The sequence below is a fragment of the Notothenia rossii genome (assembly GCF_949606895.1).
Source record: "Notothenia rossii genome assembly, chromosome: 8".
Taxonomy (NCBI): domain Eukaryota; kingdom Metazoa; phylum Chordata; class Actinopteri; order Perciformes; family Nototheniidae; genus Notothenia; species Notothenia rossii.
The window spans coordinates 12,929,749-12,945,052 of NC_136906.1; the positions used below are offsets into that span (position 1 = coordinate 12,929,749).

Genomic DNA, 15,304 nt, shown 5'->3' on the forward strand with positions numbered 1-15,304 from the left:
CATGTCACCTTCCCAAGGTTACTCAGTCTATGCCAAAGGGCATAGCGTAATTTAGGTAATATATTATTATATATTATATTATATTATATTATTTTTGAGATAGCCATTCATAATATTTATCAAAAATATGTTTGCAGACCAATGTATATTTAGTGTGGGAAAAACTAAAAAACATTTATTTTCTAGTGACGTTGGTTCTGAGCGAAGACTACGCCTCCCACAATGCAACGCGTATTCAACATGGCGTCTCACAGAACTGCTTGACTTCTGGCTACAAGACCAAAACAAAGCTGAAGCTAAACAAAACGGTGTAGTGAGTTTATAATAATATAACATACAGGAGGATGAAACTGTTGCTGAATGTATTAAAACGAATACACAAACCAGCCGTTTGCAGCAGTCAGCCCCGCTGCCGGAGCTCGTCTGCCCGCAGCGGCCTGCTGCCTCTCCGGGATGAGGCTCTCATTGTCGGGTCAAACCCGGAGCTGGTGCAGAGACTCGGCCCACAGGTGGAGGTGAGGACGGGCTTCATCACTGAGGAGGAGGAAGGGGCTTTCATGCAAGAGCTGGAGCTAGGCCTGAAGAAGAAACGCTACGAATTTGACCATTGGGACGGTGTAAGTACTTCAGAAGTACAGGGATAATAGTTGAGAATGGTATACACACATTTCACGTTTGGTTATTCAAAGTGCATCTAGGAGTTGCAACGCACACCTGTTACATAATTACGATAAATTAAGCTCAATTAATAACGTGATGAAGGCTACCGTCTGACATTTTAGAACCTATCAAGACAATAAAGGACCACTTCCTCACTTTTGCAGCCTTCTCTCATAGCTATCAAAATATAGACCTTCTCTTGAATCTGTCAGTAACTATATAACATAAAACATTTATTTGTTTAGCCAAATCCTACACCTGTTGATGTTTGTATTTTCCTGGTTCCGGTTATAGTCTTTGGTTATGCAAATCTCTTAATAACCCCACTCTACTGTTCTGGCCTACGTTTGCAGCAATAACAATTAGTAACAATCTACATTAAAACAAGTGCAACACAAGCCTGCAATAGACACATAGTTTCACATTAAAACAAATCTAATAACTTTGTATGCAAATGTTTCCAGTGACCAACAGCACCAACACAGGCTGTTGAATTATTTTTGCTCATTATGTCAACAGTTTTAGCATTCACTGCTAACTTAAAGCACCAATGTATTTTAAATGACGTTGAAATTATCATTTCTGCTGTGTTCACTTCACCTCATTCAGGCTATTCACGGGTACCGAGAGACTGAGCGAGTGATGTGGGGGGAAAGGTGTGAGGAGGTCTTGAGTCGTGTTCGATCTGGAGCGTTTCCTGAGGGGAGTCCTCTCCTCGGGCCGGTGCACATTCTGGATCTGGACAAGACTGGCTACATCAAGCCTCACATTGACAGTGTCAAGGTTTGTCTTGTTTTTTCTCTGCATTCAGACAAAGAAAACAATCACAAAGGCTCTAACTTTAACAATACCATCAGCACTGTAACAGTTTGATACAACCTTTTGTGTTGGCTCCGCTGTTACCCCATCAGATGTGGTCTTACTGTCGTTCTCTCTGTCTTTTTCAGTTCTGCGGCAGCACCATTGCTGGGTTGAGTCTCCTGTCAGACAGCATCATGCGCTTAGTGAAGGAGGATAATGCCGAAGAATGGCTGGACCTGCTGCTGCCCCGATTCTCCCTCTACATACTGAGGTCCAGCATGTGGTCTACGTATATTGTCATTGAGTTATGTCCTATAGTTGTTAAATCCTTGACTCTGAAAGCGTTGTTATTTGTTTCACCCTGCTCTCCTTTCTCCCATACAGGGACCAGGCCAGATATAACTTCACTCACCAGATCCTGAAAGACGAGGAGTCTGTTTTTAACGGACAGAGAGTGCCTCGGCTGCGTCGAATCTCCGTCATCTGTCGGAACCTTCCGAGTTAACAACCACTTCCTCTCAGCTTGGAAATGAACAATACATAACATAAATAAAGAATGATGTCACTGATCACCATTAAGATCTAAAAATATGTACCATAAATTACCAAGTTTTGTTTGGTTAATATATTGATATGATATGCGTCTGTGGTAAAGTGTCCGGGACATTTATTGCAGTTGAGACACTCTCCATATTGTACAATTGAGAAATATTTATTGGATTGAGTCACAGTACAACAGTACTTAAATGAACCAGCATACTAGCGGTGGTGTTTCACAGCGAGTGCACCTGCACCACATAGGCTGTCGTTCGTCAATAACCACTCAATTAAATGTATGAAATAATTGTTTATATGTTGTTGGTTCTCCATAAGGTGGCGGATTGGCTCCTGTGATTATTCATGTTTTTATGCAGGTGTTCCTCCACTTATGTACAATACAAACTCTTGTGAATAATTGCCAAATAAATGTAAAGTGAACTTGGATTTTTTTCATTCCTGTTTTCTTTTAGTTCGTCGAAGCTGTGGACATTTTTTATACACACTCCCAGCGTGCTCAGTCACATATGTATTTAAAGCGGCAGGACAAAGTTCTCTCTTGACTGCAACTATTATTTCAACTTAATTTCATCACACCTTTTTAAGTACCTCATCTTTTAATTTTGAGTGCACCATATACAGTATGTGTGCATATTTACATGCATAAAGTTATGTCTAAAATACATGGCCATTAGATGGTAGCATCTGCATGAATCACAAAGCAGACTATGCTATAGGAGAAGTCTTACACAGCCTCACAACCAACACCTGTTCATTATTTCAAAGTGAAGGGGGGGGGGGGGGGGGTCAGGTTAAAAGAACAGCACACACAAGGTCCATGTACTTGTTAGACAGGACTGCCTATAGCAATGCCAACACTTACTTCTGCTCTCTAAATTAGGTAAGGACCTTTATATTATTCAGCTCAGAATTGTTCTCCTTTTTGTAAAAAAAAATGGTTCATCTGCTTTTATTATAGACATGAAAGGACACTATTCATGTTTATCAGATTTAAAGTAATGTAATGAGGGAAATGTTTGTTTTTATTGGTGTTATTTTCACTTAGCACAGCTATAGAAGATGGGGTCAGAGATCAAAGTGGTGCCAATGCGTGTCCTGGTGACGGGTGGATCTGGGTTGGTGGGCAAAGCCATTGAGCATGTGGCGCAGGAGGAAGGTGGGAAACTGGAGGGAGAGGAATGGATCTTCCTCTCCTCTAAAGATGCTGATCTTGTGTAAGTTGTCTCAATCATACCCTTCTGTCCGACTGTCCCTACAAACAAATTTGACTATGATTGATTATTGATGAGTTCCAACATGGATATTATAGTGCAGGAAAACAAACAGGCACTTAATGAAGTGTGTGTTTTTCCAATGTCTATCCGATTCTAAATACATGTTAAAACAGAGATGTTGGTCAGACCAGGGCTGTGTTTGAGAAGTATCGTCCAACTCATGTCATCCACTTGGCTGCCAAAGTGGGAGGACTCTATCTGCACATGAAGGAGAACCTGCACTTTTTGGTGAGATAGAGCATGATCTAACTCAGAAAATCTATTGTAAAAGTGGAGTCTGAGGAAGAATATCTACATTGTCTTTTAAATGTAATGGCTAATAGTCTGACAACTTCACAGAGGGACAACATCAAAATCAATGACAACGTGCTACAAACAGCCCACGAGATGGGCGTCACCAAAATGGTGTCTTGCCTGTCCAGTTGCATCTTCCCTGACAAGACAACATACCCCATCGATGAGACTATGGTATACTTTATTTTTTAATTAGACCTTTGTTTAATTACATGGATATTTGTTTAGATTAAATCGACTTTTGTAAGGAAAATATATATTCTAAAAAAAAAGGACACATGTTTATGTATACGTAAAAGACATGAAAAAGTGGATTTTGCATAATAGGTGACCTTTAATGCCACTAAATGATGACAGGGTACATGTTGCTACAGAGCAATTTAGTGCAATCATTCTTATTTTTAGCAAAAGTCATTGCTTTAAGTCTATCTGTATTTGAATGCCCCTCTCTCATAGATACACAATGGACCACCACATGACTCCAATTTTGGATACTCGCATGCCAAAAGGTTGATTGATGTTCAGAACAGGTATGCAGCTTTGAGGTGCAAACAGGGGTGGGGTGTAAAAACAAGGGTGCATCTGACATGCATTCATCCTCTACAAAGAAATGTGGGGGTCTGCATCTGTAAGGCAGATAGCTTCTAATTTGTCTTTTGTAGCTCTTATTTAACTTTTGGCTTTGCCTATATGCCTGAACACAATCCACTGCTCTGTGACAGCATCCATAGTTGATTGTTATCCACTGATACAGGTGTTTTCAGTTCAATGTGTGAATGTCGCAAAGCACAATGGGCTCTGTGAGGGATCAAGTTTCTAGTTAAGGATGTCATGAGTCATGACACAACAAATAAATGTTATTTACTGTTGGTGGTGGGGAGTTAAAAGGGGAATATAAATGCCTGCAGAAAAAGTGATCTGTCTCATTACTCTGTGTGTGTGTGTGTGTGTGTGTGTGTGTGTGTGTGTGTGTGTGTGTGTGTGTGTGTGTGTGTGTGTGTGTGTGTGTGTGTGTGTGTGTGTGTGTGTGTGTGTGTGTGTGTGTGAGAGAGAGACTTACTTGCCAACCCTCCCGATTTCATTGCCTTCTCCCGGGGTTATATTTACAAAGTACTCCTAATATCAACTTGTTACCTGTATAAAAGACACCTGTAATTATACCATAACCTTTTCTCCTCTATCCCTTAACTTCCTATACAGATTTACTTACTTACTACTCTAGTCAGGTCAGGATTAAAGAAACAATCTGGTTGATTTTTAATTTTCAGGATTGAATGTTCAAACCAAGGCCTAAAGCCTGGCATTTCATAAAAAAGTGACTAATATATAAACCAAATGTAATATTGGATAAAACACTACACCAAATGGACAGACACAGATAAAAAATCCGTCACTAGATGTCACTCATTGTACCAATACGGTTTATATAATAACATTATTATAGTAAAAGGGCTCGCTTTGGCAAAATCCTGATCCATACAGGCAGCCCTAAATAATAACAAGTAACCATCATGTGTGCTGCTATCTGTAGTTGTCTTATTTTTTGTCGATTTCATATTGTTTTCACAGAGCTGTGGAAAGGAACTTCCCCCTGGGGACAATAAATCTAATCTAAACTAATTTAATATTCAATCCCGTACTTGGCGATTGAGAACATACATTCGTAACTTACCTCGTTTAAAGCACTTTTGTTCTAATACTATGGATTTAGTTGACACTACTAGCCGACTTTCTTTTGTCCAATATTTTGCGGGAAGGTACATTGAATTAGAAGTAGAACAAGAAGAAGAAGGAGTAGAAGAAAAAGGAGAAGAAGTAGAGATAGAAGCTTCTTATTATACATCCATGGGTAGAAGAAGTAGAGGTAGAAGAAGATGTAGAGGTAGAAGAAGAAGTGGAGGTAGAAGAAGAAGTAGAGGTAGAAGAAGTATTAGAAAAAGAAATACGCTAATGCTACAAATAGGCACAACACTGTTACTCAGTTTTTACTGACATGTAACATTTTATTTCACCTTGCTCTATGTTTTTTAACGCACATTCCATAAAAGGGGACTTTTCCCGGAAACGGGGACGTTTTGGTCCCCCATCCGACTGTGTTTACAGCTAAGCACACATGCTAACATTAATTAAGACTACAAGCTCAATTGGCGTTGAGGCTTGTTTACACGTTGCTTGACTGCCTGCCCACATATCTGATCTAAACATAGTAACGTGTGTTGGGGGAAAAAAATATTTAAAGTTATTTAATAATTGTGACATTTATTTAACTTTTCGATGAATGATGAATGATGCTCAAAGTGAGGGGGTCAAATAAGACAACTGAGGCAATGCCCCCTTTTGCCCCCGCGTGGCGCTGGGCCCACGGCGTGGGATACATGGATGACGTTTGATGATGTGGAAGAGGGGTGGAAGCAGGCCCGCCCCTCCCTACACACAGATCCCGCAGACTGGGTGGGGCCCTCACCTCGCGGAGGGGAGCCTCATCTCGCGGAGGGAGCCCTCATCCGAAGCGCAAATGCAGCCCACCTTTATTCGCTTATGAGGTGCAATTACTGTAAGCGCCCCACAGTTTTGCCGCTGCGAGGCTCCGGCGTATGCTTCCTGAATACCAGATACATTGGAATTAGCTACATTCTAGCATGTTGTACATAGTACCACTGCATTCCCCATCCTTGAAAATGTAGGATTAGCCACCAGAATCAAGATCCTATAGGTGGTCTAGATCCTAAGCTACTGGTAAAACAACAACCAATGGCGGCCATTTTAAAAATGTCCACCATTGGCACCATTGGACAAATATGCGATGGCCCAATAGCCAAAAATCTTCCTTAGGGCATGCTCTAACAGTGTGCCAAAGTTCATGTTTTATCATCAAAAGCACAATTCTTTCACATATCTGCTGGACTAATTTAAACTACGCATTCTGGTACACTGAGAAGAAAATAAATTAATCTATTACTACCCGACATATTAATAATATTGTATGCCATTGTTTGTTTTTCACTTTGTTCTGACAGCTGAACTTGCTGCTCCTCACAGAGAGAAGAGCAAAGAGGAAATAGTCTGTGAATGACTTGAAGATGATCACTACGTGACAGAAGTTTTCAAAACCGTTTATGGTCTCCGGTACTTCCAGTCCAACGCCTACTGCATGCAAAGCGTTAGAGAATTGGGCCTTCAAAATAAAAGTTAGACTTTTTTCCCAAAAAACAAACAAAAAAATTAATTTCAAATGTTTTCACTCACACCCACTCGAAACGGGTCCCAAAAGTGGATCGCGACCCACCAGTTGAGAACCACTGGTCTAGACCCCTGGGGGGGGGGGTTCCCTATATGCTCATGGCTGCATCCCCCCCTTTAGATATACGATTTCAGGATCGGGGGTTTAATCGCCAAAGACTTAACATTTGTGTCAATAAATGTTCTTTAAACAAAACGAAGTCTCTCCTGATTGAAATAAGAGCTTTGAATGAACATTTGCATGCACACTCAGCATTCTGACATTTTTGTTTTTTCTCTTCTCCAAGCTATCAAGATGACCTGCGACTGGTTTGTGGCTAACTATGACATTGCCCGGACATGAAGGGACCATCACCGGACTGAAAATGATCACTATTCTATTGTAAAGCAAGTTTCTTTAAATAAATGATTGTTTGTAAAGTTCTACATTAAACAACGCTGAACATATTCTCTAGTGTCCTGGAGCCTCTTCAACTTTTAATCTCAAAAGGAACAGGGTTTTATCTACACTTTTCTTAAAAACACGAAATAAACTGATTTGAAAAGGGCAATAATAAACATGATCTAATAATAAATATAAGAAACATAGGACTTCAAAAACAGTCATTTGCAAATATGGGATACTTTGCCAAACACATCACAAACGACTGAATTGGACACCACCCCTCTAAAACTATGATGAATATAAGTATATAGGGGATATGGGGATACAAGTAAAGCCTTACACAAGCGGCTGATTTTTCAAATTTTATTGGGAAAATTCTACCTAAGAAAAACAATAGAAAGAGAAACGATCGAAATGCAGTTGTTTTCAGTCAACAATAACACGGTTTCCATTATTTACTGTTAGATTTCAGTGCAAGAAAAACAAAATCAAGACACAGACACAAAGCCTCTCTTCCACAGATCGTACTTTTCTGACTGAAGAGGTTCATTTACCCCCCCCCGACCCCCCCTCCCTTTTCCACCCCCCTGCCACTTAATACCCTTACTTCCATCGCTTATTCGGTTAGGTAGAAATGCATTTTCTCGTTCACGTTCTTGCGCTCGGGATTGAGGCGCTTCAGGATCTGAGCCAGCACGTTGACCGTCTGCTCGCTGCTCAAACCCGTGCGCTTGGTCTGGAACTTCTTCAGCAGGTCTTTGGTGGTCATCGGTTTACGGATCAGGTAGCGCCGCACCGCCTCCTCTGTTAGCTGCACGTCACTGTGGAGGAGACGGAGAGAAAAGAACATCGTTTTTATCCTGTTTGCAAAAGTTACAGATTTAAAAAACGTTTAAAAAAAAAAAAAAAAAAAAAAATCTCAGCTAAAACCTCACCTCTTTGCACTGGCTTGTAATACTAGCATTTTGATATTAGTATGTGTTTTCATATATCTCTAGTTATTGTGCTTTTTATCTTGTTTTTAATTATTGTTCTATTATTTTACTCCTATTGTGCTATTTTATATGTGTTCCCTGTACATCACTTTGGTCAACTGAGGTTGTTTTAAATGTGCTTTATAAATAAATAAAGATTGAGATTAAATAAGGCAGCAGAAGCTTAGCTTTTAAGGACATGGCTTGGGAACCGGATAGTCACTAGTTCAAGTCTCCATGCAAACATTCTTTCTGTAAATATGGAACGATCTCTGAATCCAGAGTCTTCAATCTTCTTAAATGTGATCAAGACCTGAGGCTTCAATTCTAATCAACTGAATAGCTTTGAGATTGGGAAAGAAAGACTAGGAAGTTATTTACATTACATTTGACTTGCATTGTAATCGGAGAAAAATGAAATGCCTAAAAAGGGGCAGGTAAAATAAGATGTTCTTCTCCCTGCTCCTTTCCACCATGCGCTATAAAAAGTGTAAATGTTTTGTTTTAAAATAAATGCCATGTGTGGAATAAAAAAAAAAAAAAAAAAAAAAAAAAAATGTGTCCGACTGGTTATAGTGAAGTACCTTGAGCTAGGAGTAGATTTCCCAGGCGGGGGTTGAGGCGTACTCTTCCCAGAGGGGGCGGGGCTCTGACTGCTGGGCTCCATCTTCAGCCTCTTGGCAGCAGGTGAGTCCGTGCTGGGCCCCGGAGGCGGTCTCTTACCTGCAAGGATCAGAGATTTAGATGGAACGGAAGAACGAGAGCTTTCATAGTTATTATGTCAATTGTCTTATTTAGTTATAATGAATGTGTGTGTACGATCCAGGACCTTGCTCCAGCTTGCTGGCAGCAGCTCGGAGTGTGTTGGAGGTGGCGGCAGAGTCTATGGACGGGGTCCCGGGGCGACTGCCGGCCTTTGAGCTTCCTGCAGAGCCGCGTCCTCCGCGCTTTGGAGGCGTGCGCTTTTTCTGAGAAAGGGAAAGAAAGTCAGAAACAGAAATACTTGATTTATCAATAATGAATAAGTTATAGATTAGAATAAATAAGAGACAGTATGAAAACAATACACATGATTTCATGCATATCGACCTTTTAAATGAGTAAGTACACACTCTGCTGACATTCATAATTACCATAATGAAACACACACACACACACACACACACACACACACACACACACACACACACACACACACACACACACACACACACACACACACACACACACACACACACACACACACACACACACACACACACACACACACACACACACACACACACACACACACACACACACACACACACACACACACACACACACACACACACACACACACACACACACACACACACACACACACACACACACAAATCACCATGAACAGAGCTGAGGCCGTCTCTCCCTCGATGTCGCTGTCGTCTGAGGTTTCCGACTCGCCGCTGCTGTCTGTGACACAGAACCAGAGACCATCATTTGATTTGACCTTCCTGAAGCAGAACAGATTGAATGCATTTTATCCGACCCTCATCGGTCTCCACGAGTTCTGTACCTTTTTTCTTCTTCTTTTCTGCTGGAGCTGGCGTTTTTGTCTTCGCCTCTTCTTCTTCTTCCTCTTCTTTTGTTTCCTCTTCATTCTGTTTCTCCTCCTCACTCTCTTCCTCACTTTCAGACGCCTCGTCTATTCCTATTAAAGGAGAACACATATTGGATGTAGAACAACCTATTTACTAATCATTCATTCAGTGGTGGCAGTTAGGCCGTAAACATGGAAATACAGTCAAAGTCGGACCTTTGGGGTGGTCCTCTCCTTTGCTCATCTTCCCCTTCTCTGGCTCCTCGTCTGAACTGCAGAAGGAAAACAGAGGTTCAAACTATTCAAAGAATAAATACAACGAGCAAAAACTGTTTTTGTATATTGTGGGGTGTCTGACCTGCTCTCATCCGACATGTAATCCACCTCTAGACCCTCGTTGTCTCCGTCATCACTGTCCTCCAAGGCCTCTTTGTCACTGCCCTTCTTCTTCTTCTTCTTCCCTTTTCCTTTCCCTGTTTCTTTCTTCTTCTTTGGTTTGCTCTCTCCATCTGTTCAATGAAAAGGGGGGGAGAAAAACAAAAAAATTATAAATCACGTAATGACAGGGGCCGTTTCTCAATCGCGAGGATGCTTGCTTGGTAGCACATGTCTTCCGAGTCACTTCCTTCTGAAGCGAGGCAAGAATCCTTCCTGGCATTCGGAAAACGAAGAGTGGAACAGGCTAGCAAGTATGCAGGTGTGCGTCATATGAGAGGCCCCGCCTTACATTTTCCACCACAGATTTGGGGAAATTGGTCCGTGCGCAAAGCATTGTGGGGATTTTAAGGACGCGAAGTCTACCCATGTGCAGCCTCGAAATGACCCCCAAACCAAGGACGCGGCCTCGGTGGAATTCCAAGTATGCCGGAGATTGGCACAGTCCTTCGGCGGCACTCGATGACGTAGCATCCTTGAAATATTGGCTTGGAAGCCAGTTTCCTCGAGATTGAGAAACGGCCGGGGAGTCAAAATGTGTAATCCAAACAGGAAGTATGTCAGAACTTGAGAATATTGATTACTAGAAAACCCTTTCTTCTCACCATCCCCGTTACTGCTGTTACTGTCGCTGCTGCTCATCTCCAGGTCTTCTTCCAGGTCGGTAATGCGCAGGTCGCCCCCTCTCCCTCCCTTCTTTTTCTTCTTCCCACCCTTCTCGTTCTCATCGTCGTCATCATCGCAGCCGCGCTCCTGCTCCCGGAAACGTCTCTGAAGCATGATGCTGAAGTGATTCACCACCTTGTTTCGTCTGTAAAACGAAGATAATGTCTGATATTAAGTGTCTGTACTTATAGTTTGCTTTTCCTTTACTGCAAACAAAACATCCCTGCCTGTTCCCCCCCCCCTCTCACCTGCCCCACTCCTCCTCCGCCTCCTCAGCAGTGAGCGTTCGGTGCTTGGCCTGTGGTACAAAGTTGTACCAGCCGTTGACGGGGAAGGCCTCAAACGCCCCATCGGGACACTGTGTGAAGATGTAGTAGGACGCGTTTTCTGTAACACTACCCTTCTTTAGACCTTTGAACCTGGACACAGACAGAGGGAGAGGACTGCTGTAATCCAAACAGGAAGGATTCCCCAACAGACCTGCATATACACACTCATGGAGACTGGGCTGCTCAATTAATCGTATTTTAAATCGCAATTACGATTTTGGCTTGCAACGATTATGAAAACAACATAATCGAAATAAAACTATTATTAATTAGATTTTTTTTTTTATTGGTTTTTCAGTAGGATTATACTTAAAAATCATAATCTCGATTATTTGGGTCAATAATTGCTATCACGATTATTAAAAACGATTATCCATTTACTTTGAAAACCTCCATTTATTGAAAAATAAAATGTGAACAGTATGTTTTTAACAGTTGATTGAACATACTGTTAAAAAAACTTTTTTTCAAAGTAAATCGATAATCGTTTTTAATAATCACGATATCAATTATTGACCCAAATAATCGAGATTATGATTTTTGCCAGAATCGAGCAGCCCTAATGGAGACCCTTTGGTAAGACTTGAAGATTGCTCTACTTCAGCAAAACCCGACAAACTTAAAGGAGCTGGAGCCGTTTTGAAAAGTAGAACGGGAAAAATCTCATCGGATAGATCTGCCGAGCTTTTAGAGACATACCCAAAGAGCTTGCAGATGTAGTTGCTGCAAAAGGTGGCTGTAGAAAGTAGTGAATTTGGGGAGTGTATACTTATGCGTGCTCAAGTTTAGAGCATGTTATTTAAATAAATATTGTGCTGCCTCAATCTTCAATTAAGGCATCATGTTGTGTACCGCACATCTAATTATACAATCAATCCAAAAATATCCCTATATAACAGGTTTTCATGCAATTAAATAGTAAAAACGCAAGGGGGGTTAATACTTTCGAAAGGCAGTGCATTGTGAGCTGGCTGTTTAAACTGAATAGAACACATGGAAGAACTTTTCAAAATGACAAGTGGATGGCTGAAAGATATAGGTATGAAGTAGCGAATATGAAAACATATAAATGACATCACAAATATGTAGCTGTTCCCTCCAGACTTATACAGGTTAAAAAGTACGATGCTGAAGATACATCAGCGTCTATCTCCTCACCTCTTGCCGGCCTTGCCATTGACCTTGAGAATCCAGGGCTGGTCCTCCACTTTGAACTCACGCTTCACAATGCCATACTTCTTCCGCCGTGATTCCTCGCGCTGCTTTTTGCCAAACTCACTGCCAGCCGCGCCATCCACCGACTCTTCCTCCCCGTATATCCGCCGAGCACTCATGTCTCTTTCCATACGAGCCTGGCAAAGGAGAGGTAGGGAGAATTGCAAAACTGAACGATGGACCATGTGGCTGCTAATTAAAAGGCGAATATTATTATTTATGCACTGGTCAATTTTAAGAGTTTGGGCTTCTTCCTTACATAACATTTCTTTCAGACTAGTCGAAACATTTACAATACCATTGGTTAGCTTCTGTAGATTTATCGTAAATGCACCTAAACAAAAACGTTACTTAATGATTCATTTGCGTATTTAAACTCAACATGGAAAGGAAACTTGCAGTCCAACAAGTAATAATTGCCTTAACGTAAGCACGCAGCTAGGGATGGTGACACAGGGAGAATAAAGTCTATCACATATTTCCCCACTCACCTGCATGTTATGGTACCTTCAGTAGCATTTAAATAGACCAAACTCTCCAATCAATATTTTAAAATGTGTATTTAGTTATTTCTGAAATATCTCAATCTTTATTGATTTACCTCTCAAAGACATTGGGAAATTGTATTGACAGTATTGATATGATGATATGAACAGTGAGATAAATCCCATTATTAAACATGTTAAATAATGTTGAGCATGGCTTTATCCAATGTTCATATTGCTGTATTCTTTATCTCTTCCTAAACTCTTTTTAAGGTGATCACACGGCTTGTCGTTTCTCTCTTTCAGTACTGTCTCCGTGCCCCACCACACAGGGAGTGCTCAAAATGTCTGTCACATGAAAATACACTGCCATGAAACCCACCTGTGTCCAGGCAGAACAGTTGACCTTGTCTCCTGAATTGAAACCCATAATGCTGTACTTCTTGTTGGTGTTTCTAAGAGACAAACAGAATACAGAAATAAATGTATTGTCTGATCATAACCAATTCCATGCACGGACAACTACATAAACAGAAAAACAACTCAGTCCAATAAATCCATATTGATTTATACAAATATATAACAGCATCTGGCAGATAGGGCTTTTATTTAATTGAACGTCTGCAAAACACCAATAAGAGAAATAAATGTAATCATTTTAACACACACAAAGTGGTGGTATGTGATACAAGGCTTGTGCGGACATTCTTCTTGGGATATTTGCATGGTACTCACTTTGGGACTCGCACTGTGTATTCTGTAGACGGGGAACTGCTGCTCCCCTGTAAGACAAACAAAGGCTTTATCTTTCCATATGTGATGCCATTTAAATGACATGCAGCACCAAAACAGACCACCTCCTCTTTTGAACATAAATGAAAAAGAAAATGCTGTATTCATGATAAGTTTAAGGGCATCAAAAAATGTGGTAATGGCGGCGTGTGTTTTTCCTTCTGCTTCTGTTTTATGTGGAAGTGTTTACATATCATTTCACACATGTTGAGTTTTAATGAGTGCTTTTGTACAATTGCTACCACGGCCAGGTTGTAAAATACATGTTTGTGAATGGGACTTTTTGGTAAATAAAATGTAAGTAATAATATAAATATATAAGTGAACATAGGCCACTCACTTGTAGCTGCATTACGGTTAACTTGTCATAAGATTACATCACTGCACAAGCAGACTTCATTAACAGAGACATTTTGTATTTTGTTGTGGAAAGTCAAAAGAGTGAACACTTACCAGTGAAGTCATGGTTGGTCGTTTCTGTGGATAAACTACCACATCAATAGTTGGCCAGTGGGTTCACTGTGATAACAGGAAAAATGGGTTAATAAAGGCTTTGTTTCCACATAGCGGTTTGATGTGACTTTAAAACACGTTACATATAAATAAAAAAGTAAAGTGGCCCTAGTATTCATCCATGTGTTATTGGTAAGTGGCAATGTATCCAACGCAGCTGTGCATGTTAATGTATGTAGCTAAAGCAGTGTCTGTTGGAAATAGTAACAACAGTAAGTAACACTTAGCAAGCTGACAAAGACTTGTTATATTTAGCTTTAATCGACTGTAGCAATAGTTCATGTGGACAGAAAACACTGGTCCCATGTCCATGAGAGTTACATACTGTTAAATTACGAATACAATTGTCAGTGAGCGTAAAATTAAGCTTGATAACGTCTCTGAGCGATTTATGAACCATGGATGGTAGCATTTGATGCTAACACCAACAGTATCAACACGCATAGCAACCCGTTTCATTATAGTGCGCTAACCGTTACTAGGTTACAGCCAAATCAAATGGCGTTTGTGTAAAATGAAGGGACACAAAAATGCAAACCTTAGAGTGCTCACATATAGAAAGAAAGTTTAACAGCATTAAGAATAGTTGCATCTGAATTACCGGTTTGCGTTGATTAGTCCACTCTGAAATCGTTCCGTTCATATAAAGCGTCGACAGGAAACATTAGACTACTCATATGGTTCCTAGCAGCCCGGAGCGGGATCGGGTGTGTAATGTTCTTCTTCAGGCTAGTTTTACTATTCCACATAACCACACTGCTACTATGTCTCGATTAATAGTATTATACATATCTCAGTGGTATTTAAAAGTAACAGAGTAGCATCGAGTTATGGCTCTTGCAATGCCAGTGTTCAAAGCCATCCGGAGGGCAGACTCCGTATCAATCATTATTGCTGTATACAGCAAAAGGTAACTAAATCTTTGTCCACATTATAACTTATCTTACAGATCTAGTTCACCAAGTTGACCACATGAGGGCAGAACACTCTTGACAACAAATAATGACAGATTGATTATGGCAAAACTAAATAGAAGTAGTTGGAATGTTACTTTGTATTTGCTTTGGCATTCACAGGGTCATAATTGGAGGCAAACGAAAACAC

General features: G+C 40.7%; 3 protein-coding genes across 4 annotated transcripts; 2 read left to right on the top strand and 1 right to left on the bottom strand.

Annotated features, from left to right (window-relative positions):
• Nucleotides 1-209: 209 nt before the first annotated feature.
• alkbh7 (alkB homolog 7) lies at nt 210-2,445 on the top strand. Its single transcript, XM_079645571.1, has 4 exons — nt 210-617; nt 1,270-1,443; nt 1,608-1,732; nt 1,846-2,445. The coding sequence occupies exons 1-4, from the start codon at nt 345-347 to the stop codon at nt 1,964-1,966; spliced, it is 693 nt and encodes a 230-aa protein (XP_079501697.1). The 5' UTR covers nt 210-344; the 3' UTR covers nt 1,967-2,445.
• A 633-nt stretch (nt 2,446-3,078) lies between these two features.
• On the top strand, nt 3,079-7,185 carry LOC307016528 (GDP-L-fucose synthase-like; the record flags this gene model as incomplete). The annotated part of the gene is made up of 5 exons (XM_079645656.1): nt 3,079-3,233; nt 3,407-3,521; nt 3,633-3,761; nt 4,044-4,117; nt 7,115-7,185. 5 exons carry the CDS (start codon nt 3,079-3,081, stop codon nt 7,146-7,148), a joined length of 507 nt encoding a protein of 168 aa, XP_079501782.1. The 3' UTR covers nt 7,149-7,185.
• Nucleotides 7,186-7,561: 376 nt separating this feature from the next.
• gtf2f1 (general transcription factor IIF, polypeptide 1) lies at nt 7,562-14,891 on the bottom strand. 2 transcript variants are annotated; one of them, XM_079643328.1, is made up of 14 exons: nt 14,802-14,891; nt 14,141-14,206; nt 13,631-13,677; nt 13,278-13,350; nt 12,354-12,547; nt 11,115-11,285; nt 10,806-11,011; nt 10,124-10,274; nt 9,982-10,037; nt 9,742-9,876; nt 9,568-9,638; nt 9,016-9,154; nt 8,771-8,909; nt 7,562-8,033 (listed from the first exon to the last, which is right to left on the bottom strand). In XM_079643328.1, exons 2-14 carry the CDS (start codon nt 14,150-14,152, stop codon nt 7,829-7,831), a joined length of 1,599 nt encoding a protein of 532 aa, XP_079499454.1. In that variant the 5' UTR covers nt 14,153-14,206; nt 14,802-14,891; the 3' UTR covers nt 7,562-7,828. The 2 variants fall into 2 exon arrangements, with proteins under 2 accessions (XP_079499454.1, XP_079499455.1); XM_079643329.1 differs by lacking the exon at nt 14,802-14,891 and adding an exon at nt 14,739-14,786.
• Between the last annotated feature and the right edge of the window lie 413 nt (nt 14,892-15,304).

Excerpts from the sequence above, each read along its gene's own strand:
- alkbh7 (XM_079645571.1), top strand. The coding sequence starts at position 345 with ATGAAACTGTTGCTGAATGTATTAAAACGAATACACAAACCAGCCGTT. Across the intron at positions 1,444-1,607 it reads CTCACATTGACAGTGTCAAG|TTCTGCGGCAGCACCATTGC; the intron begins GTTTGTCTTGTT and ends TGTCTTTTTCAG. Across the intron at positions 1,733-1,845 it reads TTCTCCCTCTACATACTGAG|GGACCAGGCCAGATATAACT; the intron begins GTCCAGCATGTG and ends TCTCCCATACAG.
- gtf2f1 (XM_079643328.1), bottom strand. Across the intron at positions 12,548-13,277 it reads ACTGTTCTGCCTGGACACAG|GCTCGTATGGAAAGAGACAT; the intron begins GTGGGTTTCATG and ends CTCCTTTGCCAG. Across the intron at positions 9,155-9,567 it reads CGGCCTCAGCTCTGTTCATG|AAAAAGCGCACGCCTCCAAA; the intron begins GTGATTTGTGTG and ends TCCCTTTCTCAG.